The following is a 27612-nucleotide window of genomic DNA, read 5'->3' as shown; positions in this document are numbered from 1 at the left end:
AGCACACTTTTAACATGAAGTTCTTTAGGACAACAGCAGGGGGGAGCAAATGACACAGTACAATATACAATACACAGGTCATTGGAGCCTACTTGTTATCTAATAGCACAGAGACCAGACCATGTAAAAGATAAATTAAGCCAATTTAAGTATTGACATTTTATTCATTTATTGATAACTCTAATGTACACATTCAAAGCCGGTATTAAAATGTCTGTGCAAGCAAATACTGAGTGGTAATAATAAGCTTTCTATTGCATACATTTATTACATGGAATGTAACAGAATGATTTGCTAGCAGAATGTTTTCCCAGTTTCTTCAGAGTTCAGTAGAGATACATTCATTTGGAGGCTTATTCTATTAATGCAAATGATAAGTCAAGTACCAGCCAGACCTTCATTTCAGGTTAATTAAGGAAATTAATGACTGTTCCAGAACTATTAGGTTTTGTTCAATGTCTTTGGTTTTCTCCAGTTGCAGACAGTGCAGGAAGCTGCTCTGGCTGAGCCATTCATCGCCGTGTGACTTCACTTCACAGAGCGACCCATCTTCGATGGCTGAGTCTCGTGATGCACTAAAGAAAGACAAGATCATAGAGTTGCATCAGGTAAAGACAGTATCAGGGGCGGCCATAGCTGAGTGGTTAGTGAGCCCGCCTAGGGGGCCAGAGGCCCTGATTGCCCCAGGTACGATTCCAGGCCACGCCAGCATATGTGTCGATGAAATGAAATTTGTCCCTGAGCAAGACTCTTAAACCCCTAATTGCTCACAGGCCCTCATTGGAAACAAGCCCGTAAGGACTTTCATGAACGTCCTGTTAAAAGGAATTATCCTTATCCTATCAGTGTATATGAACAATTTTTTTTGTATTAGAAATATTGTTTTTTTATTAGTATTACTTTTAGTTGTAGTATCTATACATTTTTACTTCTTTTGATTTATGCATCCTAATGTCATTTTATAATTTGTGTTTCCTTTGCTTGATGTTTTATGTACAGCACATTGAATTGCCTTGTTGTCGAAATGTGCTATACAAATAAAGTTGCCTTGTCTTGCCTTGCCTATTAGCAGCAGTAAGTACAATAGTAGTAGTGTATAAAAACATTTTTTGCCATGACTTCGCAGCTAGTATAAGCCCCTCTGTCGGTTGGTTGGTCAGTCTGTCGGTCCAAAATGTTCAAGTACAAATTGAGAGCTAGCTGCAGTTTATAATGAATCGTGTGCTAGTTTTTACCTCTGCCAATGGAGTTTGATGAGGGTTGTTCTGTTAGCAAAATAACTTGAGAGTGGATGCACCAATAATTAATGAAACATGGTGGGAATGATCAGTATGCTGCCCTGAAGACAGTGTTGATTTTGACAGAAAATTTTGATTTAGTTTTAGTCATAGTCTTTTGAATAAAATTCCATTTAGTTTTAGTAATATTTTAGTCATCTGAAATGTTTTACTTTTTGTCTAGTTTTAGTTGACTAAATGTCATAAGATTATTGTCGACTAAATCTACAGTTGATTTAGTCGACTAAAATGTATTTTGGTGGTGCCTTGATGGCGTTGTAATGGCAGATTTTACACTTGGTTGCATGCTGAAAATAACAAAGTATATCTTACTCTCTTTGGGGGGTGGCTGGCTGGGCCTCGCTGGTTGTCGCTGTTTATTACTGGGGAGTTCAGAGCTGTCTCTGTAATCTCTGGGTTTAATGGTCTGGGGTTCGGACTGGCCTGCGCGGGACTTGGCCGGCAAGGGAGGTCGGTTGTTGCTGCCAGGCCCTAGTCCACCCTCTGAGCGTGAGGTCATCACCGGCTTCTTGAAAGTGGAAGGGTGCAGTGTGGTGCCGGATGCTGATGGCTTAGGTTTCTCAGTGCATGTGTAGGATCGGATGCGGGGCGTGGGCACTGGGGGACGATCGGCATCCCCCTCTGAGGCTTTGGGAAAGGCGAAGGCCGCGGCGAAGGGATCTGTAAGATGGTCCTTGTGCTGGGGTTCCTGTTCCTTGCCCCGTGCTGATGCTTTCCCCATCGAACCATACAGGGGATTGTCAAACATCTCCTTTGCCGGCTCACCTTCGTCTCTAGGAGATACAGAATAAGGTCATCAAGCTTCAGATTCACCCTGAATTTTCAGTTTAAGCTAATTAACTACACTTTACATTTTCTTTCCCATCATCTGAGTATTATTTTGAATGTGAATGTCAATGTTCCATCTTACCAAAACAAGTAGAAGTACTTACACAGGACTTGATGCTTTTATTGTGGGGCTGTGAATGCTGGCGTCAAAACCAGACCTTTTAGGAGAGATGTTGCCCATGTTGTGGTCTTTGCCCACTTGCCCATGCATTGCGTTAGCTTTTGGTGGCATGCTGTAGCTCCAGCCCCGATCAGCAGTGCACTTGATGCCCACTCCCATGTAACTGGGGTTGTTGATGTCAAATGCATGACTTTTCATAGACTCTGAAAACCTATTCAACAGAAAGGAACATACAAAATAAATGTCCCACCAAGTTCATGTTTAGGACATTTTGCTAAAGAAGCCATGAGACAAAAGTTATTCCTTTACTTGTTATAGTCAATTCCTTTGCCCTTCGAGGTGGCAGGGTCGTCTCTCTCAACTTTGATGAAATCTGTAGAGGGAACAAGATAGGAAATGGAAGTGTTACTGGAATATTAATTAAGTTGAATCTGAGGCGCTCGGGTGGTGCAGTGGTAAAGTCCCTGCCCACCACCACGGAGGTTGTGGGTTAGAATCCACCGTGGTGCATCCGGCTTTGTCAGGCGTCCATGCGAACTCAATTGGCCCGTGTTTGGGGGAGGGTGATATTGGTCGCTGCATGTACTCCTACGGGCTGGGGCGGCACCTGTCAAAAGGGAGTGTTGGGCGGGAGGAGTAGGACGAAGGCCCTACGTCCTCCCGGTGGGGGCTCCTCACTGGCAGGTGAGTCAGAAGGGTACAACGGCAGTGACAACACAGAAATGTGTGTGGGGAGGAATGAATTGGCATAACGACTCAATTGGGGAGAAAAAGGGGGTAAAAAATTATCGACAACTCTAAATTTAAGAAAGAAAAAAAATGTTAGTTGAAAATGTTCGCAAATTCAGTTTGCAGACATTCTAGTAATAGCTCAGTGATTCTCTACCCTTTTTAATTCGAGCCCCAGTTTGATTTGCATTAAGGCCATTTGGTGCTATTTTCATCTCTGGGACCTCAATCAATACTGTAAAATCCTGGTGATATAACTTTCAGAGTGTACAAATGGAACCAAATGGACCCCATTTATAAACTCTCTCAGTTACAGACCCATATTAGTGTCCATTAGGTCCCTGGATCCCACGTTGAGAACCAGCGCAGCAGGGGATATCGTGCCATAGTGTTGCTTTTCAGACTCACCATATAACTTTTCTGTCTGTTTCCCTTCTGCAGTGCGCAACTGAATGCCCCCCGTCAGGGTGCCGGTCTTCTCTGCATGGTGGGTCAGGGTGACGTGGAACTCTGTGTAACAGTACTCTGCAGCTCGCAGCGCAACACAGCCCTCTCCTGTACGAACAGCACGACAACAAGAGAGTGGATGAAGGTTCGTTAGATCTAATTCTGTGCACTCTCTTTGCCATTGGCCATGTTCACAAGGCAGCCATTGTTCTCTGACATCATAATCTCAACTCATCAAGGTTAAGGTGTCAGGGTGTTCTTTATTGTTATGCTTTGTAACAAGACCAACAATAAAGAACACCTTTACCTAAGAGTAAACTTGTTTGGTTCTGGTTCCTCAGACATTGTAGAAGAATTAATAATAATAGTAATAATAAAATAAAGTAAACATATTTACAACAACATGAAAAAAAGGGGAAAAAAGGAATAATCAATAAAGAGAACAGTTTGCCTGCATATAACAGAGGAAACAATCACACACCCTGTCTTTAGACCCTCAGTCAGGCATGGAAATACTCCCAAAACCCTTGATGGGGAAAGAAAGGAAGTATCCGTGGGGAGGATCACAAAATGTATCACTTTATGAACGTGTGAATATGGTCAATTACCATAGGACTCGTCAGAGTCTGTTGACTTGATGCAGATGAGAATGTGCTGATCCAAAAGATACTCTGGATCAGAGATGATGGGGACGAGCTTGCAGTAGAAATAGAAGATGGAGACAGTAAATAATCATTTTGGTTCCCCACAGTCAGATAAATAAGTTGACCCAATGAAAAAACTCCACCCTCAGTTTACCTCAACTTGAGCTCCGAACCGAACTTTTATCGAGCCATCTGCTTCCTCTGTGTTCTCTCCTTCCGAGGTCTTGACACTTTCTGTGGAGATTGAGAGTAATCTTTGTAGTTCTTATCTTAAATTAGCCTACATACCAACGTCTATGTTAGCTGCTATTATGTGGTCAACTCATGCAACATACTCTCCAAACAACTGGAATGGTATTCAATGAAGAACTTCGTCTTTGATTTTGTCTTTAAGGTGGCAACGCAATTCATAAACTTGATTCCGCCCTGAGACATGCTGTTTGGATCTGGGTGGGACAGAAAATAAATGATTAGCCCATAAACTATAGTTGTCACATAAACCTTTGAAGGGAAGTGTTTGTAGAAGACATTTTAACTCCGGTGGGACATAAAGAGTTAAAATTACCATGCTTAGAGACATACTGCGAGGTCACGGCGACTTCAAATGTGGAGAAAACCGGTGAGTGGTCACTTGTCATGATATCATTAGTGCACCCTGCAAACGGAGAAGGTTACACATAATTATGACCATGATATGCCTAATCTGTCCATTCCCATCCTGTAGGCCGGGGCCTGCTGGGGGGCCCAAAGTAATTGGCAAAACACCAAGATTTTAAAAATATGTAAAAAAAAAAAATCATGGTATTTTCTCCTTTAAAACCTTGAAAAAAGTAATTGTGATACAGATAAAAAGGAACATCCAAGCAGAAACACAATCAATTGATTGATCATTTAAATAAACCTCACCTGTAAATGCATGCGGCCCACCCATCTGACCACTAAAGTTAAGTGGTCAGATGGGTGGGTGAACACTTTTGAGATTTTCAAGTGGGCCCTGATCCAGAATAGGGTTGGGAACCACTAGTCTAAAAAAAACACTTCCCAATATTTCTCCTCAGTAGTTACTCACCATATGACTGACAGACAGCATGAACAAGTGGGTATGACTTCCGTAGGACACGATCACACCATGATGGGAGGTTGTATTTTGTCTGTGGGAAGTAGGGAAGTAGTTAGCTATTCACTTTCAAAAGCTGTGTTCTACAACCTGGCCATAATAGGTGATATAATGCTTAGTTTACGCGACTCCGGCACGCATCCAAGTATAAATCAGGCATTACAGAGACAAGCTTCTCAGTCTGATGGTTATGGGTGTGATGATGTGGTTAGTCCACAGCAGTAGTATTAGTAACTTCCATTGTAAGCCTGGTTATGGCGTTCCCTCCAATAGGAATGATTTCATTCAACATGAATTTTTGGGAATGTCACATAGAGAATAAAATGGGAAAGATGAAGAGGTGGAATGCCTGCACACAGAGATTGTATGGGAAGTTGGGATCAAGTGAACATTTCTTAGTTTGATATGGATAACACAACAGTAGAATAAATCTCGTAGGGGTATAAAACTCAAACTTTTCCTGGTCCATAAAATCACTCAATGGGAAGTTAATTATTCACAACAAGATTTTACACTTAAAAAGTGATATCTTTTGGTATTTTAAATTTTTTGGTTAAAAAGGCCAAAGTACTATATTCCGATAGTAGTCATTGCTACAGAGCGTTTGTTCGGTCACAGGGGTCTCTCCAGCTGTATAGTAAACAGAATATAGTACATTTTCAGGTGACAAAATGTAAGCCAATCAGGAGAGAGCACTGAAAATGCATTTTCTGTTTAATAAAGAGCTGGAGAGACATGGGAGACTCCTTTTACTGAACAAACACTCATAGCAATGAGTACTATCAGAATATAGAGCTATTTAACACTTATTTTAACCAAAGAAAACCACTTACCCTACCTTTAACACAGTTATCTGATATTGTTGGCAGTTATGCAAAAGAAGCCTAGTTACTGTACGTTTTCATATCAGGAATTTGTCATGAGCCACCACATATCTTACAGACATTCAGATTTGGATGGCTTGAAACTAAATCTGATTCTGCATCAAAGGACAGTTGTCATAGCTGCACCACAGTAGGAAACACAGAACAGAAGAGTAAGAGAAAACAGACTAACAGAAGTAGAAATAAGATACATAATACCAAATGGGAGATTTAAGGTATAAGAGGGCCTAAGGATAAGGATAATTCCTTTAACAGGTCCGTTCATGTGGTCTTGTTTCCAATGAGGGCCTGTGAGCAATTAGGGGTTAAGAGTCTTGCTCAGGGACAAATTTCATTTCATCGACACATTTGCTGGCCTGGCTCCAAATCTAAAGCTGTAACTCTTTATTGCTGCATTCTGAACTGTGACTGTGACTACACTATGCTTATAGTTAGACACATGATGATAAGTAGCCATAGAGGAAAAAAGACTTGTGAAGCCTACCCCTGTGGCTTTGGCCTTTGTGTAAGCATACTTCTCCCGCGTGTCTCTTTCAAAGCGATACGTGGGTGCGAAAGTGATATCCTCTTCATCTAAAGCCAAGGGAAATAAACACGACAGGTGAATTCAACCATTTGATGTACAGTATATGCTGACAAGTGATGAGTGCAGAGTTATTATAAAAAATCTAATCCATGTAGGCTTTTTAGAGTGGACAAATGTGATATAAACTTAATTAACTGTATACATGATGGATAGACTATCAACTTCTTTGCATTTGATAATGGCATACCAAAATGCAAGAAGACTTTCCCATCCTGCTTTTCTATGTTGAGCTGGTCTTTGCAGAGGAGTTCCTGGTACAGCTGCTGTTTGATCTTCGTCACAATGTTCTCAGCTTCCTGTAAAGGCAAACAATGCAAATCAGTGGCTCTTCCTGCCTTGTGACGTCAGCAGTCGCTGTTTAGGACTGCTAGAGGATGACAAGAGTGACACAGGCCAAACAACCATGTTCTTCTGATGACTTCTGATGCAAATTCATACAATGAGCAATGGGCTCAACTTAATGCAGCAATTATGTCAACTTTGATTTGCGTCACAGTTGAATTGTGTCACTTTATTTGGACCAGACATTTGAATTAAAGTTAGGAATTTGGGGCAGACGTATTACATGATGGTGAGGACTACATAAAATTTACAAATTCCTCAAATGTAAGGTTTTTGGACATACAAGGTTTCCTCTCCATAGTGACAATATGCCATACCAGTTCTCAAATGTTACAAATACATTGTTGATTGTGTTTTGAGGAAATTGCTGGACCTCATATTGTCTATCGATGTTGTTATATTTGTATGTTATTGTCATCTGCCTATATCTTTGCAACTTACTGCCGATGGTTGTTCCAGCCTGTAGTTCAAATCACCAAGCCAGAAGAGGTGGGTGAATCGATGTGTGATGTCAAAGGGATTCAGTTTCTTATCTCCCAGATTCAGGAATCGGAGAATGCTGAGATAATTCTGATTGCGTCTGTAAATTCAGCAAATATTATAAAAAATATATATGTATCTGGTATGAGGCATTTTTTCAACATTTCATTTCAGCCATATTATCCATGAAGAAGCAATGCAGCAAAAAAGGTTTTGTCACTGATGATGAATCTCCACTATTTTTATTGTGGTTTCATTGCGGACACCTTTCAATTCAGAGTCTTAAGACCCATGGTACATCAATAATAATATCACATTTTTAACAAAATCGTCTATTCAAAGATACAGTAGTTTTAAAGTATGCTGATGTCAGAACTATGACTTCATGTTTATCGGAGAGGACACGTGCCTACCCCCTAACAAACCAACCAGTATTGGTCAGCATCAACAAGAGATTTACAGTACAAAGGGAAGGGGAAATGGCATAAGGACGAAATTCAATTGGGAGAAAAAGGGGAAGAAGATAAACAGAATTGAGGAAAAAAAGAAGTCTGACTTGTAGCTAACCTGAGTTTTTTCTCACTTCCAGAGGTGAGGTGACTGTTGACAAAACCAAAGGATGTTCCATTAAACATGAAGGACACGCCCACTGCTCCCTTGTTTCCTACAAAATACACATGTGGTGAGTACCGATACAGAACGTATCTATCCATCTCATCTCTTTTTTTATGTCGAGTTGAGTCACTCAAATGGTATGGAGGGGTTTGGTGATCACATACCCAGTGTATTGGCAATCCCTGTCTTGACGCTGTCCGAGAAAATGTGGGAGATTCTGTTCTCATGCTCTGGCTTCGCTAGGACCACAATGCGAATGTTCCAGAGAGTGTGGATTGCCATCTAGAAGTTAGAAGATAGAGTTTATGCCCTATAATACAGGGGTTCCCACACTTTTCCATGCCATGCCATCTGCCTGCGGCCCCCTGTTGTGAAATGGCTTTTTCCTCTCTTTTCCTCTGGCGCCCACCTCCTGTGTGCCACGGCAACCCTCTTTGAAAACCACCGCCATAACAGACACGCATTCCACCGCTCAGCTGTGCCATGTGTCACTCACCTGTTTGAAGCTGAGGTTAGTGATGTTCCGCAGTGTGTTCTTCAAGGTCTCAGCCCAAAGCGTCTCTCCCAGCTGGTCCTCTTGAGTTCCAATGATGTAGATATCATGTGGGATTTGGTTGGCGGTGTCGTCTCTCATCTTTCCCTGGCCCTTGCACTGGAACCAAGACTCCATGCTGTTGGGAAGACTGCATCCTCCTGTTGGTTCATGGCGTAAGGGTCCAACATTTAATCGAACGGATCGATTTAATCGTTTATAAATGGATAACAATTGATAATCGATTCATAATTGATCTCTATTTAAAGCTCGCATTTTGCTTTTAGCTATTTTCATTATTTTAGCATGACAGCGTTGTGTGACGAAGTATAAAATAACGCCTAAGTGGTTTAAGCGATTCATTGATATATGAAAAAGAAACAAATATATATATATATATATATATATATATATATATATATATATATTTTTTTTTTTTTTCTTTTTTTTAATTGCTTCTCGATTATTCATTTAACCAAAAAAGTAATCGATAGAATAATCGCTAAGAAAATAATGGATAGTTGCTGCCCTATTATGGTGCACCACTTAACTGAAGAGTCAACTCTTAATATTGATTTGATTCTTTCTGTTAAGGAGAATGAATCAGTATTGAATATTAAACCAACAGTACCCATGTTCCAGGTGCCAACAAAAATGGTGATCAGGTCAGGCTCGGGTTTGTCAGAGTGTTTGTTTTTCATCTGTTGGAGGAGCTGGCAGAACCCCTCTCTCTTCTGCCGAAACACCACAACAAACATCACAGGAACAACAAACAAACTATCTGTTACTATTTTACTTATAAGCAATACGCTACTGTAAGAGATACATAGACTACTAGTACACTAGTATCAACACTGCTATTACTACTATTAATAATAACAACAACAACAACAATGTAATAATAATAATAATAATAATAATTATTGTTGTTGTTATTAGTTTATATAGAGATAAAAACATATATTAATTATAGATGTATTTATTTAATTACACATAGGGAACATTCTCTGTTGCAGTGTACTGATAATCAAACTTTTCAAGTGTCATTCTTATTAATTGATTGCCACCCGTGGGCAGAAATGTCAGTGCCAAATCAGTTCCCGACTCATATTGTAGGCAGATGCCTTTGCCACATCTGTGAACTCCATTCAATAATGAATTACCTTTGTGTCGTCGAAGACAAACTCTTTGCGCACAATCTTCTCTTTCTCCGTGTCCAACACGATCATGAGTTTGGCATGCACTTTCTGGGACTTCACCAGCTGCAGGACTGGAGAACAGTGGTGGAAAAAAGTACTCACATTTTTTACTTAAGTAAAAGTATCAATTCTGCACTGTAGAAATACTCTGTTACAAGTAAAAGTCTGGAATTCTAAATTTACTTGAGTAAAAGTACAAAGGTATTGGTATCAAAATGTACTTAAAGTACCAAAAGTAGAAAGTAGTCATTATGCAGAATGTCCCGTTTCTCAAGTTTTCAAATGTATAAAATGTTTTGTAATAATAATCAAAATCTACAAAGTAACTAGTAACTAAAGTTTTCAAATAATTTAGTAAAAAGTGCAATAGTTGCCTCTGAGATGTAGTGGAGTAGAAGTAAAAGTAAAAGTATTTTGAAATGCTCCAGTAAAGTAAAAGTACCTCAAATTGTAAAAGTACAGTACTTGAGTAAATGTACTTGTTTCTTTCCACCACTGCTGGAGAATTACATTACACTTACTAAGAATTCACAGCATTGCATGTGTACTGTACAGTAATAGTTGGGAACATAATTGCATATAACAGTCCCTTACTTTTATTGTGCACATAGAACTTGTCTTCGGGGCCATCTTTGGACTTCTTGAGGAAGAGTTTGCCACTTTCAACGTCCACTTTGAGGACCATCTTCGTGGATATCCCAGATATCCCAAGAGATTCATTCTTGACCTGTAACAATCGAAGAGAAATGCAATCCTTGTCCATCATGCTAAAAACAAAAACATATTTAAATGAACTTTTCCTGCAATGAACATTAATGTTTTAAACTGAACACAGAGTACCTCAAAAGACACAGGGGGGATGAGAGAATTTCTGTGGCCTCCGTCATATCCAACAGACTCAAACACAGCACTTTTGGCCTGAAGGAAAAAAAAGAAGTCAAGTCTGATGATATTGGGAGTTGTGAGAGATGCGCGGTCTGTGTTGTGATAGTTTATTGCAGTACCTTCTCCTCTATTGAGTACAGCAGCTTCGTCATTTGCTCAAGCCTAAAGGATATAATTTGACCTGAGTCAGTAGAAACCTAGAAATGGAAACAAAACACACATACGCTGAGTTAATTGTTTTCTGTGTGTGTGTGTGAGAGAGAGAGAGCGAGAGAGAGAGAGAGAGAGAGAGAGAGAGAGAGAGGAGAACTTAATTTTTTCACCAGTTATGGCTTAATGAATATCAAGCAGATCAAAGTCCCACTGTTTAGTTCATGAGTTCAAGAACATCCAAATCGTTAAAGGAACACTACTCTTTTTCACCCTTATTTCCATGTCTTTATCGGCAGGAGTAATCAATACACGGTTATGTCCTTCAGAACTGCTCGTGAACCAAGCCTTCGCAGTGAATTCTGGTTGTTGTATTATCATGCAGCTAAACGCCAAAAAACTGTGTGTCAAAATGTCAGAAATCGTCCACACGTCCACAAATTTGACAGTGGTGCAGCATTCCTGTAAATGTGCTATTGACAACATTCAGCCACTAGATGTCACACTCCACATCACAACACCGGTGTGGTATAAGGTTCCTTATTTCCCTCAGTCATGTCTACGAGGTAGCACTCATGCAGTTAGCACCAATGTAATGTGGCACCTGCCTCCAAGCGTGCATAGAGGGGAAAAAATGTACTTCCACAACAAAAGCAGAAGCAACGTGGATAATGGCGGCCGTCAGCTTACAGTGTCAACAAAATGTCAAAAGCAAATATATATATATTTTTGGGGATATTATATTTATTCCGCACATTTTTAAAAGCTGTGTGGGTGTATTATTTTCTTTTCATAATTTGTCTAAATTAAAATGATATCAATATCACCTTTAACATCATTTACATACTAGTTAACAGAACAGGGTTAAAAGGGCCACTCACTTGAGCCCTGAGTCGCCCAGGCCCTGGAGAGAGTTGCTGGTCTAATACCCTCTGCAGGGCCTCCAGAGTAGGCAGGATGTTGGAAATCTCACTACAAAACAAAGACATGACCACATGAGTGGCTTTAGGTTCAATGTCAGCATAAACATGGAATGTATGGAGGGACGTTTATGGAGAATAAATCAGAAATGTACTAGATAATAGAGACGAAAGTGGAAATTAATAACACTGAGCAAAGGACGTTTGAATAAAACATACAAGAATCTTAAACATCGTCTACAAACACATGCTGTTTTAAAGGAGCATTTCACCCATTTTCAACCGTAGCTTCATTATCATTCCTAAAGTGTGCTATTATTTCTCTTGACTTATGACTATATGTTTGCACTCTTAACTTATTTGTTTGTGTGTTAGGTACATGTTTGTTTATGTTGTGTAAGTTTTTGTTAAAAAAAGGGGAAAAAAGGGTCCTCACTAATGCTCATGATCAGATTTCTGAACTGTCCACACACAGCCCTTATGAGCATTAGTGAGGACCAATTATATGATGATAGATAAAGTTGAAAATGGGTGTAGATGCTCCTTTAAATATTCTGTAAACCACCATTGTTTGTTATTTCTTTTCACTCTAATATATCTGAAGAGATTCTCCACGATATGCCACAGGTAACTAACCGTACCTGTTCAGATTCTTACAGACCGCCAGTGTCAGCTTCTTCAGGTAGGGAAGGTTGGGAATGCCATTCTGTACTTGTTCTGCATCTAAACATATGGATGTCCTGAAGTATTCTTGAATGGCCTGTTGGTGTTCCTCTGGTAATCTGGGATAACACAGGATCATGTTAGTCATTCTTAACTCGCACAGTACTGTGTATAATGTGCACAATCAAAACCTTTGTATAATGAATGGACATAGACTAGCTTTAGATATGCAGTAGTACTTGGTTTACTCATTTTAGCAGTCATTTTGGTGACACCTCCCGTTGCCATTAAAGCATTTCTCTATAGACCAATCCACAGAGTGCTCCCCTGGCGCAATCATAACTGCGGTGTCAGAATGCACACCGCAGCAGGAGTCTGACACCACAGCGCTCTGTGGATTCGTCTATACAGAAGTACCACTCAGAAAGGAATGCTGCAGGGTCTAGCGCCCGTCAGAAACGGTATTTATTAACATTAAAATACATAGATAAATACATTCCCAGTATATTTCTGGTGCCTACTTCATTTTGGCGTGAGTATCGGGTATGATAGTGTTTAGAGAAGTCAGACACATTTATATGGAATCATTATTGTTAAAAATATACCGGTGAAGGACTATATCAAAATAACTTGTTTAATTGAAAACATGACACTGTATATCCAAAGATTTTGAAAATAGCTGATCTACAAGCCCACAACGCATCATAATGCAACACATTGTGGGTTTGTAGATCTGCTATTTTCACTATGTTATGGTATTTTCAAAAACATTATAAAATGTTTAAAAATGTTTAAGTATTAAAAATAACAGATCTACAATTGTCTAATATTTTCAAAAATGTTCACACTTTCTTTTTAACTACACTTTTTTTTAAACTGGCAGAATTAGCAGATCTGTAGATCCACTATTTTTGCCTATTTTCGCACGACAGAGTAGCCTATAACATAGGGGGAAGTGGGGAAACTGATAAGAATGCGATTACGTTGACATGTCCATATGTTGCAGTCTCTGCAGATAGGTGTCAGACAGGGAGAGGTTGGTGTGTTCAACCATGTTATCGTTGGCTGTGAAGTTCCGAGGTGGCAGTTGTGGTGGCTGGTTAGTGGCATCTGTAAGACAATGGAAAAAAGAAAAATACTGTAGTAACCAAACCAGAAACCCAATTACAAAATCAGCATAGGGTGTCACCCCCTTTAATTCACTACGTTTTGGTCTCACAGGCCTGGTGCAGGTCTGTGGTCTGGGCTTCCGGTAATTAATTAGTGATTTAATTACCAGGAGCTTCTTCAGTGTGCAGACAGCTGTGCTTGACAGACTTTCAGTTGCCAAAGCAGACCAAGCACTCTGTCTTATTACATAGATCAGTGGTTGTCAAACATTCTCATGTCAAGGACCCCAAATGAATATGTATTTGGACACAGACCCCCATCTGAATATATTTTGTGCCAGGGACCCCCATACAAGATTTGTGTTGTCAAAATTAATTAACTGATGTTAACAAATTCAGCTGGGGACCCCCTGGAACCCCCCCAAGGACCCCTGGGGGTCCCCAGACCTCACTTTGAGAACCACTGACATAGATAGAGTCTTATGAAAAGGTAGAGAGGCTCCTGACCTTGTTCCTCCTCTGCCTCCTCCTCATTGGCGACGGGGAACAGGAGGTTTGAGATCAGACCCATGTTGGGACTGTAGTAGGCATCCACCAGCTCCGATATATCAGTGAAGAACCTGATGGGGACGCCCTCAGACGCCTGTGGAGCACAACATAGCATACTGTTAACTCTCCCTTCCTCTTTCTCTCTGTGTATCTCCCACGCAATTTGTTTTTTTGTGTCTCTCCTACGCAAATTATTTCTTGTCTCTCCGTCTCTCTATTCATTAGAGATGACTCAGTTAAACCCTATATACTTAGTTAACCGGAGTCCCCCAGGGGTCTATATGGCCCCCTCCATTTTCCCCTCTACATCATCTCTTTGTCGGAAATAGCCAGTCTACAAGCTTACAACGCGTCGCATGAGCTTGTAGATCAGCTATTTTGGGCGAATGTACGCCCCAGAATAGGGACGCTAGGGTTCATGTGGTTCATTGGTGCATTGTTTTCTGCGTGTTAAGTGGCCGTCTCTACCTCTAGGTTGTTTCTTTTTTGACTCTTCAAGCAACCAAGTTATAGTTCAGCTGCAATACTATTATGGTTGGCTAGCTGTAGCTAGTGTGACTCCAGAGTCCTGACCATGACGCCCGATTTACATTTCGAACAAAACAAAAGGCAGTTGAGGTATTTTTTGTTAAGGGTGTTTGTGTTTAATTGGTTAAATAACATAAAACAACAAAATGTCTGACATGCAACTTCACTGGTTTCGGTTGAAGTTTTTATCTGTAACATTTTCTTTTTAACTTGAAGCAGTCACCTCAGACCACTGGTGGTCTGACCACTGGTGGTCTGAGGCTATATATTGTTTATAGATGACAGCTAATGTTCTCATTCCCTCCTCAGGCTGCAAAGTGTATGAAGAATGTTTCTTGCACCTTGTACTACTTGGCGTAACTATTATAAAGACAATACCAAACAAAATGTACCCATCTTTGGTGTTGAAATGTGAAATGTAAGTATTTGCTACTGGGAATGGATGCTTGCATAACAGATACAGAGAATACACCCTGATGGATTTGCGGGAGGAAGTGTTGCACACTGGTAGACTTTGAAAGCTTGGTTAACTATTTGAGATGTCTATTACAATATGTAGAGTCCATTTGAAATGAAATGGTATGCAGTCATTCACCAACTGCAGCAGTTTGTTGCCATAACATACAATACAAAATAGAAGTAATTCAAATGGGGAGGAAATATTCAACGTTTATATATATTCTATACATGTACATCTAAAAGTTACCATACATTTAACCTCAGTTTGGTCTGCTATTGTCCCAACAACATGTAATTCTGACTCATTAAAGAAAAAAAAGTTGCTACAGTCAATGATAGCTCCTCCAAAACATTGATCAATGTTGTTTCTTTACATCCTCTTCAGCACTGTGACATTTAAGTACATTTACTCAAGTACTGTACTGAAGTAAAAATGTTTGAGGTACTTTTACTTTACTTGAGTATCTCCATTTTTCAATACATAGGCAAATGTTTTACTTTGTACTACTTTACATTTATTTTAAAACTTTAGCTACAATTGTATTTGTAGATTTAGATTATTATTACAAAACATAAACCAAAAACATAAACCAATTAAGCCCTATTTTACACTTTGTCTATTCCAAAATAGCTGATGTATACACAACACATCACGATGCGACGCGTTGTGAGCTTGTACTTTTTGACAATTTTTTAAAAAGATTTTAAACATAAAAAATAAAAAAAATGAAATGGGCCATTCACATTGAGTCCTTTTTCTTTGGTACTATAAGTACATTTTGATGCTAATACTTTGATGCTAATACTACAAAAGTAAACATTTGAATACAGGACGTTACTTGTATTGGAGTATTTCTACATTGTGGTATTGCTACTTTTACTCTGACTTCTTCTTCCACCACTGTGACATTTAAGACATCTGCCTGTCAGCCATTACTTTTCATAAGACTGTCAAAAGCAGAAGTGCTCAGTGAAACTGTAGTCTCAACCACCTGACAAATGCTATGAAATAGCTTGAATCATTTATCGATATGTGAAACACACATGTTTAGCATGTGCTTCTATTTTCCACCTTGTTTGACCCACCTGGACAGATAGCTTCTTCTCCTCATTGGGCAGGACTCTGTATGTGTATACACAGTTCTGGAATCTGTTAGTAAAACATGAAAATGTCAAAATCCGATTCAATAATCAGGTTTGAAGCATAGAAATGTACGTATGTGTATTAACAAATTAAACCCTACAGTATAAACGTCGTTGACCGAGTGTTTATATTTGCCCCCTCCATTTTTCCCTCTACACCAAACCATAGCCGATCTACAAGGTCACAACGCATTGTGTGTTGTGTGTTGTGATCTTGTAGATCGGCTATTTTTTACCAAACGGTCGCCTATTATGACATGTCCAGATTAGGGACGCTAGGGTTCATGGAGAAAAAGAACTTGTAGATAAACCAAAGCACCCTTTCATTTTCATTTTACAGAAGTTAAAAAAGTGTATGGATAGCAGCCTGGCAATGGATAAGATTAACATACGGTATACCACTGATATATGATTATGTGTATAGATTCCTATATTTATTCAGTTTGATCTTTCGGTTGTTCCAGTTTGCATTAGTTCACTTGTCTAGCAGTTATTCAAAAGAAAGCTGACGATGCAAATGTATGACTTCCAAAGGTTGTCGCTTCATAGTAGTGTAGTATGCAGTTAACCCATTAAGACCGGGGACGCATCTGCGTCTCATTTTAAGATTTCTTTGGGCTATTCAAAAATAGCAGATCTGCAAGCTCATAGCGCGGCACCGAGTGCCGCGCTACGAGCTTGCAGATCTGCTATTTTTGAAAAATCTTGAAAAAATATTTTCCAGATTTTTTTCAAAAAACTGTTGAGATTTAGATTTTTTTAAAGAATCGCCTCAGGTCTCAATGGGTTAAGAGGAAACTGGCTCAACACTGCTTTGATATGCAAACCATGTGACATGGTATAGTGAACATCTCTTTGTATAAAAAAATCTAATAATACAAAATGTCTTTCCAATGTATTTAAGTGAAGAACACCTTACCCGTTTGATCACATACACACTTCCTGGGCTATTTTTCCATAAGTTCAGATCACTTCTGAATACAAGCTGCATTTTAGATTTGGTTTCTTGCACAAGAATGAGGATCCTAGGCTTTTGTTGTTGAACTGTATTATGCATAACATTCACAGTACTGGGACACACAGGGTGCATTAGTAACACACGATTGTACTTACAGAACACAGAGGGCATAGGCTCCTTGTATGGACTCGCTGCCCCTGACGAGGAAGCTTCCATCCCTCGCCGCGTAAGAGAGGAGGTCCTCAGCTTTGGATCGCGTTATATTGCCATGGTACCACTGTTGATACCTTGGCATCCTGTTTCTCACTGGAGTGCCCGAAGCTCAAGCGTTTTGCATGTGCTCCCAAAAACACACGACAGCAAACCAAAGTTGATTCAGTGTTTCTTTCTAGCTGTTTTCATCTTTCACTTTGTCTGTGTGTGCGAGTGTGTGTGTGTGTGTGTGTCTGTGTGTGTGTGTGTAGGTCCTCTCTCACTCGTTCATCCTCTCTCTCTTCCTGTTAGCAGGGCGAAAGCTGTAAAAGGAAGCTGTTACCAACACAGCACTCAACTTCCTCATTTGAGTGGTTTGAGAGGAGGGCCCCACTGCCTGCCACTGTGACTGTAGGGCTACTGCTGTAGCACACAGCTCCAAAGTGGAAAAACTCACAGGCCTTTATCACACAATTCTAATGATTAACCAATAACCAACCAACCTGTCCAAAAACCCCAAACTAGAAGTTGCCAACTGCTGCACACCACTCAGGAGAACTGACCAATAAAAGAGGAAATCTTTTTTAAAGCAGTATTGCTTGTGGACGGAGTCTGGCAGACTTACTATGTGATAGAGGAAGTGAGAAAAGGGGGGGGGAGGTTCACACTATGTTTAGAGCTGTAATGACTTTTTCGAATTTATTTATTCAAAATGACTCAAAAATACTTTCGGGAACTTCCCTTGACCCTTTCGACTGTTAGCCATAGAGATATATGTAATCTATAACTAGTGCAGTCACTTTGTGCAGTCACTTTGATTTAACACTTTATAACACTTTCTATCTGGCATCCCTATTTTGGGCATTTAATTCTAGGCAAAATGTTTTTAAACATTTGCAAAATTTCTACATTTTCCGAAATAGCGAAAATAGCCGATCTACAAGCTGAGCTCGTAACATTTTTGTTATTTGTCGTACAATAGACTAGAGTATATAGGGCTTAAGTGGTTAATGATTTGCATAGCATTCGTTTATGATAACATACTGTAAATACTGTTGAATTCACTCCAGTCAACCTACTACAGTTACAGTATATAAAGGTCCTCAAAAACGACCATGCCCCAATTCATCAAAAGCATTTATAAAGTTTAGTGCATCTCTGCCCTGTTGGCATAGAAGAAAGCAAGCACTGAAATGCTTTTTGCTAAAATCTAATGATTTATATGAAGTGTTATATGAATCATAAGAGCTTAGGCTATGTTTGAAGTATACTCTTATAGGAAATACAAAGTTAAAATTGGTTTGTCATGTTCATGTGATGGACAGGAAATCTTGCTCAAATAAGAGAAAAAATGTTATCTGGCAAGCCGCAAGCCGAGTCACATGACGTGAAAAAATAAAATTGGCGCTGTGACAAAGCATTGCAGCCAAGGAGGTTTCCATCCTGTGTCTTAAACAGGGGTTACCACTTTCACACACACTCACACACACACACACACACACACACACACACACACACACACACACACACACACACACACACACACACACACACACACACACACACACACACACACACACACACACACACACACACACACACACACACACACACACACACACACACACACACACACAATGAAAACCTCAAGCAGGCTTCAAAGAAAACACACATACATAATGACCTCACCACAGTAACAGTTACACTGCTGCTACAGTCAAAACATTTGATATATGTATATCTGTATATGTATATATTTCTTGTATAGATTGTATACTACACTGTGCTGTATGAAAAACATGTTTTATTATCACAAGGGGGGAAAGACATGAAAAAAGGTGACTCAGATACAACAACTGTTTGTTTAAAAAAAAACATCAGCTCAATTATTTAATGATACAAAAGTTATACATTTACACCTTTAAGTCACAGACTCTAAATATAGCTGCTGCTGTTTCACTCATTTCATTTAATTATATGTAGTCAAAATTGGCTTACTATAGTTGAATTTTTGATACAGTAGTGCAATAACATAAACCTCGGAACAATGTAACAAATGCATAGAATAGTTTCTTAAAGAAAAGATATACATTCTCACAAACAGACAGACAAACATCAAAAGATTTGTCAAGCAGAAACCAAGTGAATATACTGCCTTCTTCTCACTGCAGTCCTTCGTCAACCTATAAAGAATTACACTTTGATAAGCCATGTTAAGCCACAAGTTATAAAACGTAAATTCATGTTTGTTTTGTCCTTAAAAGAAAGTTACAAAAGGAAATTAGATTAAAGGGTTGCGACTATTAGCTACAATAACATACATAGATATTTGGCATACAATTATAAAATAAATATAGCATAAAACATTGAAAGTGTACAAAATATTTACACATGGTTACATAGTAAAATCAGTGTCTCGGTGTTAATTTATTCATTTGTAACTCTGATAGAGAACAAGTTGGTTACATTTGTTCACTATTAGAGTTAAATTAACACTACGGAGTTTATTGTGTGTGATGACACAAATTACTCCCCAGTGTCAGCATGAATTATACTATAGTGTTATGAAGCATTTATAAGCTGTTGGTTTGCAGAGCGAAGCTTACAGGGGCTTACAGAATGTTTACCCAAGGCAGTAGCACCATCCGATTTAATTAGCACGTGTAGCCAGCTTTCTGTTCAGCATAACCTAATAACCATCAAGGCTTTTAGACACAGCTTTTGCAGGGACGCTGCACTGATACAGTTCTGTACAAAGTTCACCAGACATGTCCCTGTTTTACCCTACCAAAGCTATAAAAGCGGCAGTATTTAAAGAAAGTTCCAAACGAGTTGAATAAAATGGCCCCCCACCTCAAAACTCGGACTTGGCGCTCAGCGAGCTCTCGCGCGTTCCCTTTAAGTCTCCACTGGTGGCTGCCGAGAGCCCGCCATTATTTCTGCAGAAGAGACGCGTCATGGTGCCACGGAACTTCTCTGCCCCGAAAAGGTAGACCAGCGGGTCCATGGCCCCGTTCAGACACGTGAGGGCGGAGGCCAGGCGGTTGGCCAGGCTGAGGCCCCTGCGAGCCTGGCAGGAGATGTCGGGGCTGCTGTAGCCCAGGATGAAGATGGCTCTGATGGCGTGATAAGGCAGGAAGCACACCACGTAGATGAGCATGACCAGGCCGATGGTTCTCAGGGCCCTCAGCTTGAGGGCTGGCTCCAACCTGGAGCCTTTCCGCAGGCTGTGGATGATGAGCAGGTAGCAGGACAGGGTGACCAGGAACGGCGGGGTGAACGCGACGCCCAGTGAGATGAGCGCGCGGCGCGAGGCCTTCTCCCTGTACAGCTGCAGGCACACCGTCACGCCGTCCACTTCTGCGGTCTGGTGTGTGACCAAAAGGGGCGCCATGGCCACGGTGACCAGGGCCCACAGACAGAAGCTGGCGATGTGCGCGTAGCGGGCGCGGCGGACCTTCAGCGACCTCACCGCGTGCACCACGGCGAGGTAGCGGTCCCCCGCCACGCAGGCCAAGAAGTACAGGCTGGCGTACATGTTGACGTAGAAGAGGAAACCAGCCAACCTGCATGGCACCTCCCCAAAGGGCCAGTGGCCCCCGGTGAGGTGGTAAGTGGCCCTCAGAGGCAGGATGATCACGTAGGACAGGTCGGCGACGGCGAGATGCAGCAGGAAGACGTTTGCGGGGGAGGAGGTGCCCCTCTGGCGAGAAAAGATCCACAGCGCCAGGCCGTTACCATTCAGCGCCAGGAGGAACACCAGGACGTAGTAGCCTCCGAACAGCATGTTCTCCACAACGTCATCCCCCGCCAAACAGGCTTCTGATGATCCGTTGGACAGCAGGGTGGGACCTTCTAACGTAGTGGACTCCATTCTCTTGTGAAGCTGAGGAGATAGAAAGACATAGATAAATGAATAAGGTCTGATTTATGCTTGGGTTGTGCGCACCAAAAAGCGCTGATATACAAGCTCACAACGCGTCGCAGTGTGACATTGTGAGCTTGTAGATTTGCTATTTTCGATGAGCACCAACCAAGTATAAATCAGGCATAAGTTATACATAACTTGATGCAGATTCAGTAGCCAGCTCATTATTTGCTTTTATTAATGAATTGTGAATTATATTACTGTTACAGAATTCCAACAACATAATGCTGTGCAGTGTAGAGAAACGTGTTTCAGGTCACTGGTGAAACACGCAGTAATTTATAACCTGGCATTTGACTCCCTTGAGACAAAAATGCATTGAATGTTAATATACAGCCTGTAAACTCTCCCTGAGTCAGGAAATGATACTTCTCTATCCGCCCACACTATTCTACACACACACACACACACACACACACACACACACACACACACACACACACACACACACACACACACACACACACACACACACACACACACACACACACACACACACACACACACACACACACACACACACAGGTTGTCACTCTGCCAGTCCCAAAAGTCCCAAGAGATGCCAGTATGCACAGATTACCTCAGACAAGATGACTATACCTCCATGACCTGAATGTACGTGTTCAGACAATACCACACCTAGTCCTATACCAGCCCACATTTACCTCAATAGACACTAACTCACCTGGTCCTATACCAGCCTACATGTACATGACTAGACACTAACTCATCTGGTCCTATACCAGCCTACATGTACATGACTAGACACTAACTCATCTGGTCCTATACCAGCCTACATGTACATGACTAGACACTAACTCATCTGGTCCTATACCAGTGTACATGTACATGATGACTAGACACTAACTCATCTGGTCCTATACCAGTGTACATGTACATGACTAGACACTAACTCATCTGGTCCTATACCAGTGTACATGTACATGACTAGACACTAACTCATCTGGTCCTATACCAGTGTACATGTACATGACTAGACACTAACTCATCTGGTCCTATACCAGCCTACATGACTAGACACTAACTCATCTGTTCCTATACCAGCCTACATAACTAGACACTAACTCATCTGGTCCATACCAGCCTACACCCTCAAAGGAAGCAGTGTGTCCAGACAACTATTGTTAGAAGGCGGTTTGACTCCCCATGTCACATTTAGTTCAAGGCCATGTAAACAGGGGCGTTACTTGTGTGTAGCTATCCATCTGTGACATGCAGTAGCCAGGGTTAGGTAGGTTACTTACATTTTACAGCTTGGCAACAAGCTGTCAACCCTGCAACTAGTCGTCACTTTCTCACTTTCTCCCTTAACTCCCTATTGGCTGAAGGCCAGCCAATGAGGGGTTGCCAATGGCTTCCCCCTCTGAACCAAGCCTGCAAAACCGCGGTAGAACAGTGAAGCTGCCGTCGCCTGGTGGTCAAATCTGGGATTGTAAGACTTTTAAGTTTAAAACGCTACTGCGTGTGCTTCTATCGTCTGAGACCCTAGTACACACACACACACACACACACACACACACACACACACACACACACACACACACACACACACACACACACACACACACACACACACACACACACACACACACACACACACACACACACACACACACACACACACACACACACACACACACACAATATTGGTAGCCAAGCTGTAAATGACAGTCTTGTTTTTAATGTAAATACCATGTTTTAAACCAGGATATTGTATAAGCACCCCATACAAACTATGTCCTAGTATAACACATAGTCACAGCGTACTCAAAGTTGTTTGTTTACTGTCAAGAATGTTTTACTCAAAGCTCTTCAGCATAACCAGTGAAGGTTGTTATGTTTTGATCTTAAACCAAGTTATGAAAACAAACAGGTAGACATTCTGAGGACACAACGTTATCTTGCATCGTTGATAACGCTGCCTGCCTGCCTCTGCCTACATGCATGCTTCCCTGACCTTTGCCCGCAAGATGCAAAAATGTGATACAGTAGAGTGGTAGACCTATAGCCTGGAAATATGATTTTTGATTTCACAATTCTGGTGCTTTTTACTGGCAAGAGACATTTTAGTGTAATCACAAACATTTAACTCACAACGGGACGCTAGGATTCATGTGCTTTTATAGTTGATAGTCTGAAAGTTATATTTATTGTGTTATTTAATTTCGTAACTCCTTGGATGTATTGCATTACTTCCCAACCCTGGCAGTGACACTTCTTGTGTAAATACTGTAGCCTATGTGAGAAACGTGAGAGTAGGGAAGTATCATTTTTCTTCAGCTATTCCAAAACAATACAGGCCTGATTTTGACTGAATAATGAACTCCGTTCCAGTGAATTGCAGGAAATAACACCAATATTGTTTCGAAAGGCACTCACTCCCACTATTTCAGCATTCTGGATAGGCTTACGCTTATCCACCCAACTAGGACAGCCATGTGACTCTGTGCACCACGTCCTAAAGTGTCCCTGGGCCTGCACGACATCCCTCGTGTTGCAACTTGCAACAAGAATAATCCTCAAGTACAACCTTTTGGCACACATTTTCTTGCAGTTATTCAGACCAATCATTTGATTACTCTTCGCCCCTCCTTGAAAGTCCCATCATAAATATTTGTTCAAAGCATAAGAAATCCTCACACGCCCAAATCTAAATAAGAAGACGTTCCCTCCCACCCAGCAGTGTCCCCGAAAAGCCCCATCAGTCCAGCTGCACCTTCTCTCAAACACTCAATTCTCTTTCTAACTTCAGCATTCTACTATTTCGGTCTCTTCCCCAACAACTACACAACCAACAACTCCACAATAAATTCAACTAATCACAGAAGGTAAATGGCCTTACTGGACCTCTTTCCAATGTCAGAATCTGCTTTATTGTCCATAGAAATGTACATGTATTAGGAAGTTGGTGTTTTTATGCAAGAAAGCAACAACTTCTGTACATAAACCAAAGCACCCTAATTCATTTTTCAAAAGTAAAAAGTGTGTGGAAAGCAGCCTGGAAATAGATTAACATAGGCTATACCACTGATGTAGAGATAAGATACAGATGCCTATAAGATCCTTTATCTGTCAGTGGGTCAGAGATCCGTTTGCATTAGTTTACTTGTCTGTCAATTATTCAAAATCAAGTTTATCAATGCAAATTTATAATGTATTTAATTTATGAGTTCCAAAGGTTGGTGTTTTTTTAGGAGAGTAGCAGTCCAAGAGTTAACTGGCTGCAAACCATGTGCCATGGTACAGTGAATTGTATGAAAAATTCATAATAGGAACACCTATCCCCTTTGATCACATTTAATACACATTTCTTAGGCACCTTTCTCTGGACAGTGACACTGGATTGTCATTCTAAATGCATACATTTTGTACTGTATTTGTGTCTTTTCCGCATCAACTGCACAATAAACGTAACTAATCAGGGATCGTCAACAGACTCACTGGACATCTGTAGGAGATAATGAAATCTGAAGAGAATCCAAGCACAACACACGAGGAGGTGAGACGGGGCGCAAAATGTGTTTTTCCACAGACGATGGGATGTTCCAGGAGGAAACCAAACATACAATGCACACTTAATTCAACAAACACAAAATGCTATTAAAGAAATGCTAGCCCCATTGTAGGACCTGACCCCCCCCCCCCCCGTACAAAAGCTGTGGAAACAATTGACAGAAGGCTGAAAACATCCTTTATCTGCCTGAGCCACAGCACCGTCTCATCAGCACACTGTCCAGAGGCCTGTGTCCCTAAAGGAGCCCGCCAGATGTGTGCGTGTGTGTGTGTGTGTGTGTGGGGGGGGGGGGTGCGTGCGTGGACGCAACGCAAAGTGGAGCTGTGGGACTCGCAAGGAAGGGCATTTCTCAGTAGGAGCCCCGACTCCTGGCAATTGGCATTAAGGAGCACAAGTCGTCCCGGAAAGAACAGTCTCCTCAGGGACAACAGACCGGGGGCAGCACACTTGAATGCAAAAGCTCACCCAAATACCAAGCCACCCCACCCCACCGGGCTTAATCCTGAAGAGAGAGAATCCAAAATGCCTTCATCGCAGTGATCTGGTTAGACTAATCTGTACAGGCATTCTCTTGTAAAGAGTGACAAAGAGGATTGCGCACGTCTTGGTGTTGGGCTTTTCAGAGATTATTGAAAGTAGCTCATTGTGAGCAAATATGCAGTGCACTCTGCCGCTGTCAGCCCAGCAATGTTAAACATTCACACAGAAACACTGACACGCAGGTGCAACCAAGCCACTGTGAGATTCAGTAATGACACTGAAATAGCACTATCAATATGAATTCATCCATCTGCCCTCGATTTAGAAGATGACATTGTATGCTTTGTGAAATTATCTGAAAACTATAGGCAGGCATTTTTGGGGGGCAAGTTTCATGATGACAATGAAAAATGTATGATTGAAAGAAAGAAAAATGAGAACTATGCTAGATACACTTCTGATGCTGAATAATTGTATTGGGTCCTTGAGAAAATGCACCCAGAATCTAAAATCTGCCCTTTTTTGCAATTCAGAAATGATTTCCATGACCAAAATTACTGTACATATATAAACAAATAAAGACAATTAAAAAAAGACTTACTGTAAAGTTGTCACAAAATAGTTAAAACACTATTGCTTTATTAAAGAATACAAAAAAGAAAGACTTACCCGCCTCTGCAGAGCTTGTGAGTGCTTGAAGGTTAGGCTTCCTAGAGGAGGAGTGCTTCAGTGGCTGCTGCAGACGGAGCAACAATTGGTGGAAGAGCAGAGGGCTGTGCAGCCGTCCCTGAGCGATGCAAAGTGAAGGCTGGGAGTAGTGTGAACTGTGTGGCGCTCTGACAGGAGGAATGCTGTCCTATCACCCCCTTTACTCTCTGTCAAGATGTTCCCGGGAATGAGACTGTAGCTCTTTTTGTGTCTCAACAAATTTGATAACAGAAAAAGGGACTCCCGATGGGAGACACTTTTCGTTTGAACCTTGACCCCGCCCTTTTCTTCTCCATCTCTGCTCCTCAGAGAACCACTTGTGCGCTCAACAATAGCCCCGAGTCAGACTAAGTGGCGCATTTTAGCAGCGGAGAAAAGAATGCGTGCCTCAGTCGCAATGAGTCGTCGGGTATGAATCCATGGAAACGGGGCCTGGCGGTGTACCGAACAAATGCTCTTAACATGAAGACCCCCTCCTCCTCCCCACTATCACTTGATACAAGACTGGGTAGTTAATTGAGCAGTTTATGACTATAAGTCTTAGAGATGATCCTTTAGACGGTCTGCTCACAAAGTTCCAAAGAGGGCCCCCGAGCCCCCTTAGGAGAGCAAGAGAAAAACAAGGGGAAGGAGAAGGGGGGCTCGATGGAAAGAGAGGCCCTTGTTGGTCTCTTGCCTCCTGGGGGCATCTTGAATTGGAATGCCCAAAATAATCAGCCACATAGCCATGAGACAGATGTGGTGTGTGTGTGTGTGTGTGTGTGTGTGTGTGTGTGTGTGTGTGTGTGTGTGTGTGTGTGTGTGTGTGTGTGTGTGTGTGTGTGTGTGTGTGGTGGGGGGGGTGTCAGACAGAGGATAATATTTCTTTCATACGCGGAGGTCCCAGCTGTGTGTTTTGGACACTTCTTTCCTGTCTCTCCACTACGGGATGAAACATCGATATGCAAATGGTAATCTGTAGCCGTTCAATGGAACCACTATGCAGGCAGAGCTGTGGAGATCACACTGCTCTGTTAATCTATTGCCAGCTACTAATTGGGATGGGCCCCCACTTTTGTTACGCCTGAGTTATGCGTAGTTGCTCGCGGGTGTCACGCACTGAAATCTACAAGCTCTATCAGCCACATACCCACGGGCTGCGACACGTTGTGAGCTTGTAGATCGGCTCATTTCGATCAGGCTTTATGCTTCTTTGTCTGATTTGTGCATCTCATCGCCCCGCAGAAAAAACATGGTGTGGCGTGACCGCCTGTCATCATAAATAAATATGTTATTCACATCCAACTGATGTGAAGGCTGATTAAAAAACACATATTTTTTTCTGTCTGCTGAAGATTTTGATCAACAACGGATCAACTCCTCATGTTACTAAATGATCAGAGTTACCCAAAAGGAATCAACTGAGAAAAGGCTTTATTTTTCAGCATTGACAAGCAAAAAATGTATCATGTCTCAACAATGAATTCCTCATTAAATACAGTCATCATGTAAAATAAAGAATATCGACCTATTTCATTGTTTTAAGTCCGGTAGAGCCAATACTCATTAGGCTCCATCTTTTGGAGAACCTCAGTGTACATTTT

The 27612-nt window shown here is 41.2% G+C and overlaps 2 protein-coding genes across 2 annotated transcripts; both read right to left on the bottom strand.

Annotated features, from left to right (window-relative positions):
* Positions 1-124: 124 nt before the first annotated feature.
* Positions 125-17730, bottom strand: inpp5d (inositol polyphosphate-5-phosphatase D). The gene is made up of 27 exons (XM_080430887.1): positions 17342-17730; positions 16172-16235; positions 14057-14192; positions 13424-13550; positions 12419-12559; positions 11739-11829; positions 10827-10904; positions 10663-10740; positions 10417-10549; positions 9787-9893; positions 9255-9357; positions 8588-8784; positions 8256-8373; positions 8044-8140; positions 7438-7576; positions 6842-6950; positions 6553-6641; positions 5137-5218; positions 4633-4722; positions 4403-4513; positions 4222-4301; positions 4032-4119; positions 3385-3531; positions 2557-2620; positions 2231-2458; positions 1611-2071; positions 125-575 (listed from the first exon to the last, which is right to left on the bottom strand). Exons 1-27 carry the CDS (start codon positions 17479-17481, stop codon positions 529-531), a joined length of 3345 nt encoding a protein of 1114 aa, XP_080287013.1. The 5' UTR covers positions 17482-17730; the 3' UTR covers positions 125-528.
* Positions 17731-19229: 1499 nt separating this feature from the next.
* On the bottom strand, positions 19230-26257 carry gpr17 (G protein-coupled receptor 17). Its single transcript, XM_080430863.1, has 2 exons — positions 25991-26257; positions 19230-21264 (listed from the first exon to the last, which is right to left on the bottom strand). The coding sequence occupies exon 2, from the start codon at positions 21250-21252 to the stop codon at positions 20233-20235; it is 1020 nt and encodes a 339-aa protein (XP_080286989.1). The 5' UTR covers positions 21253-21264; positions 25991-26257; the 3' UTR covers positions 19230-20232.
* Between the last annotated feature and the right edge of the window lie 1355 nt (positions 26258-27612).

Source organism: Gymnoscopelus braueri (assembly GCF_963280865.1).
Source record: "Gymnoscopelus braueri genome assembly, chromosome: 6".
NCBI lineage: Eukaryota > Metazoa > Chordata > Actinopteri > Myctophiformes > Myctophidae > Gymnoscopelus > Gymnoscopelus braueri.
Note: the sequence above shows the minus strand (reverse complement) of the source record. Positions and strands in the feature narration are given on the sequence as shown.

Bases quoted from the DNA above. Each gene is read 5' to 3' on its own strand.
- inpp5d (XM_080430887.1), bottom strand. From the start codon at position 17,481: ATGCCAAGGTATCAACAGTGGTACCATGGCAATATAACGCGATCCAAA. The intron at 6,951-7,437 runs GTAAGTTGCAAA...TTGCCTTTACAG, and splicing joins GGCTGGAACAACCATCGGCA to GAAGCTGAGAACATTGTGAC. The intron at 5,219-6,552 runs GTAGGCTTCACA...TACTTCCCACAG, and splicing joins CAAAGGCCAAAGCCACAGGG to ACAAAATACAACCTCCCATC.
- gpr17 (XM_080430863.1), bottom strand. From the start codon at position 21,252: ATGGAGTCCACTACGTTAGAAGGTCCCACCCTGCTGTCCAACGGATCA.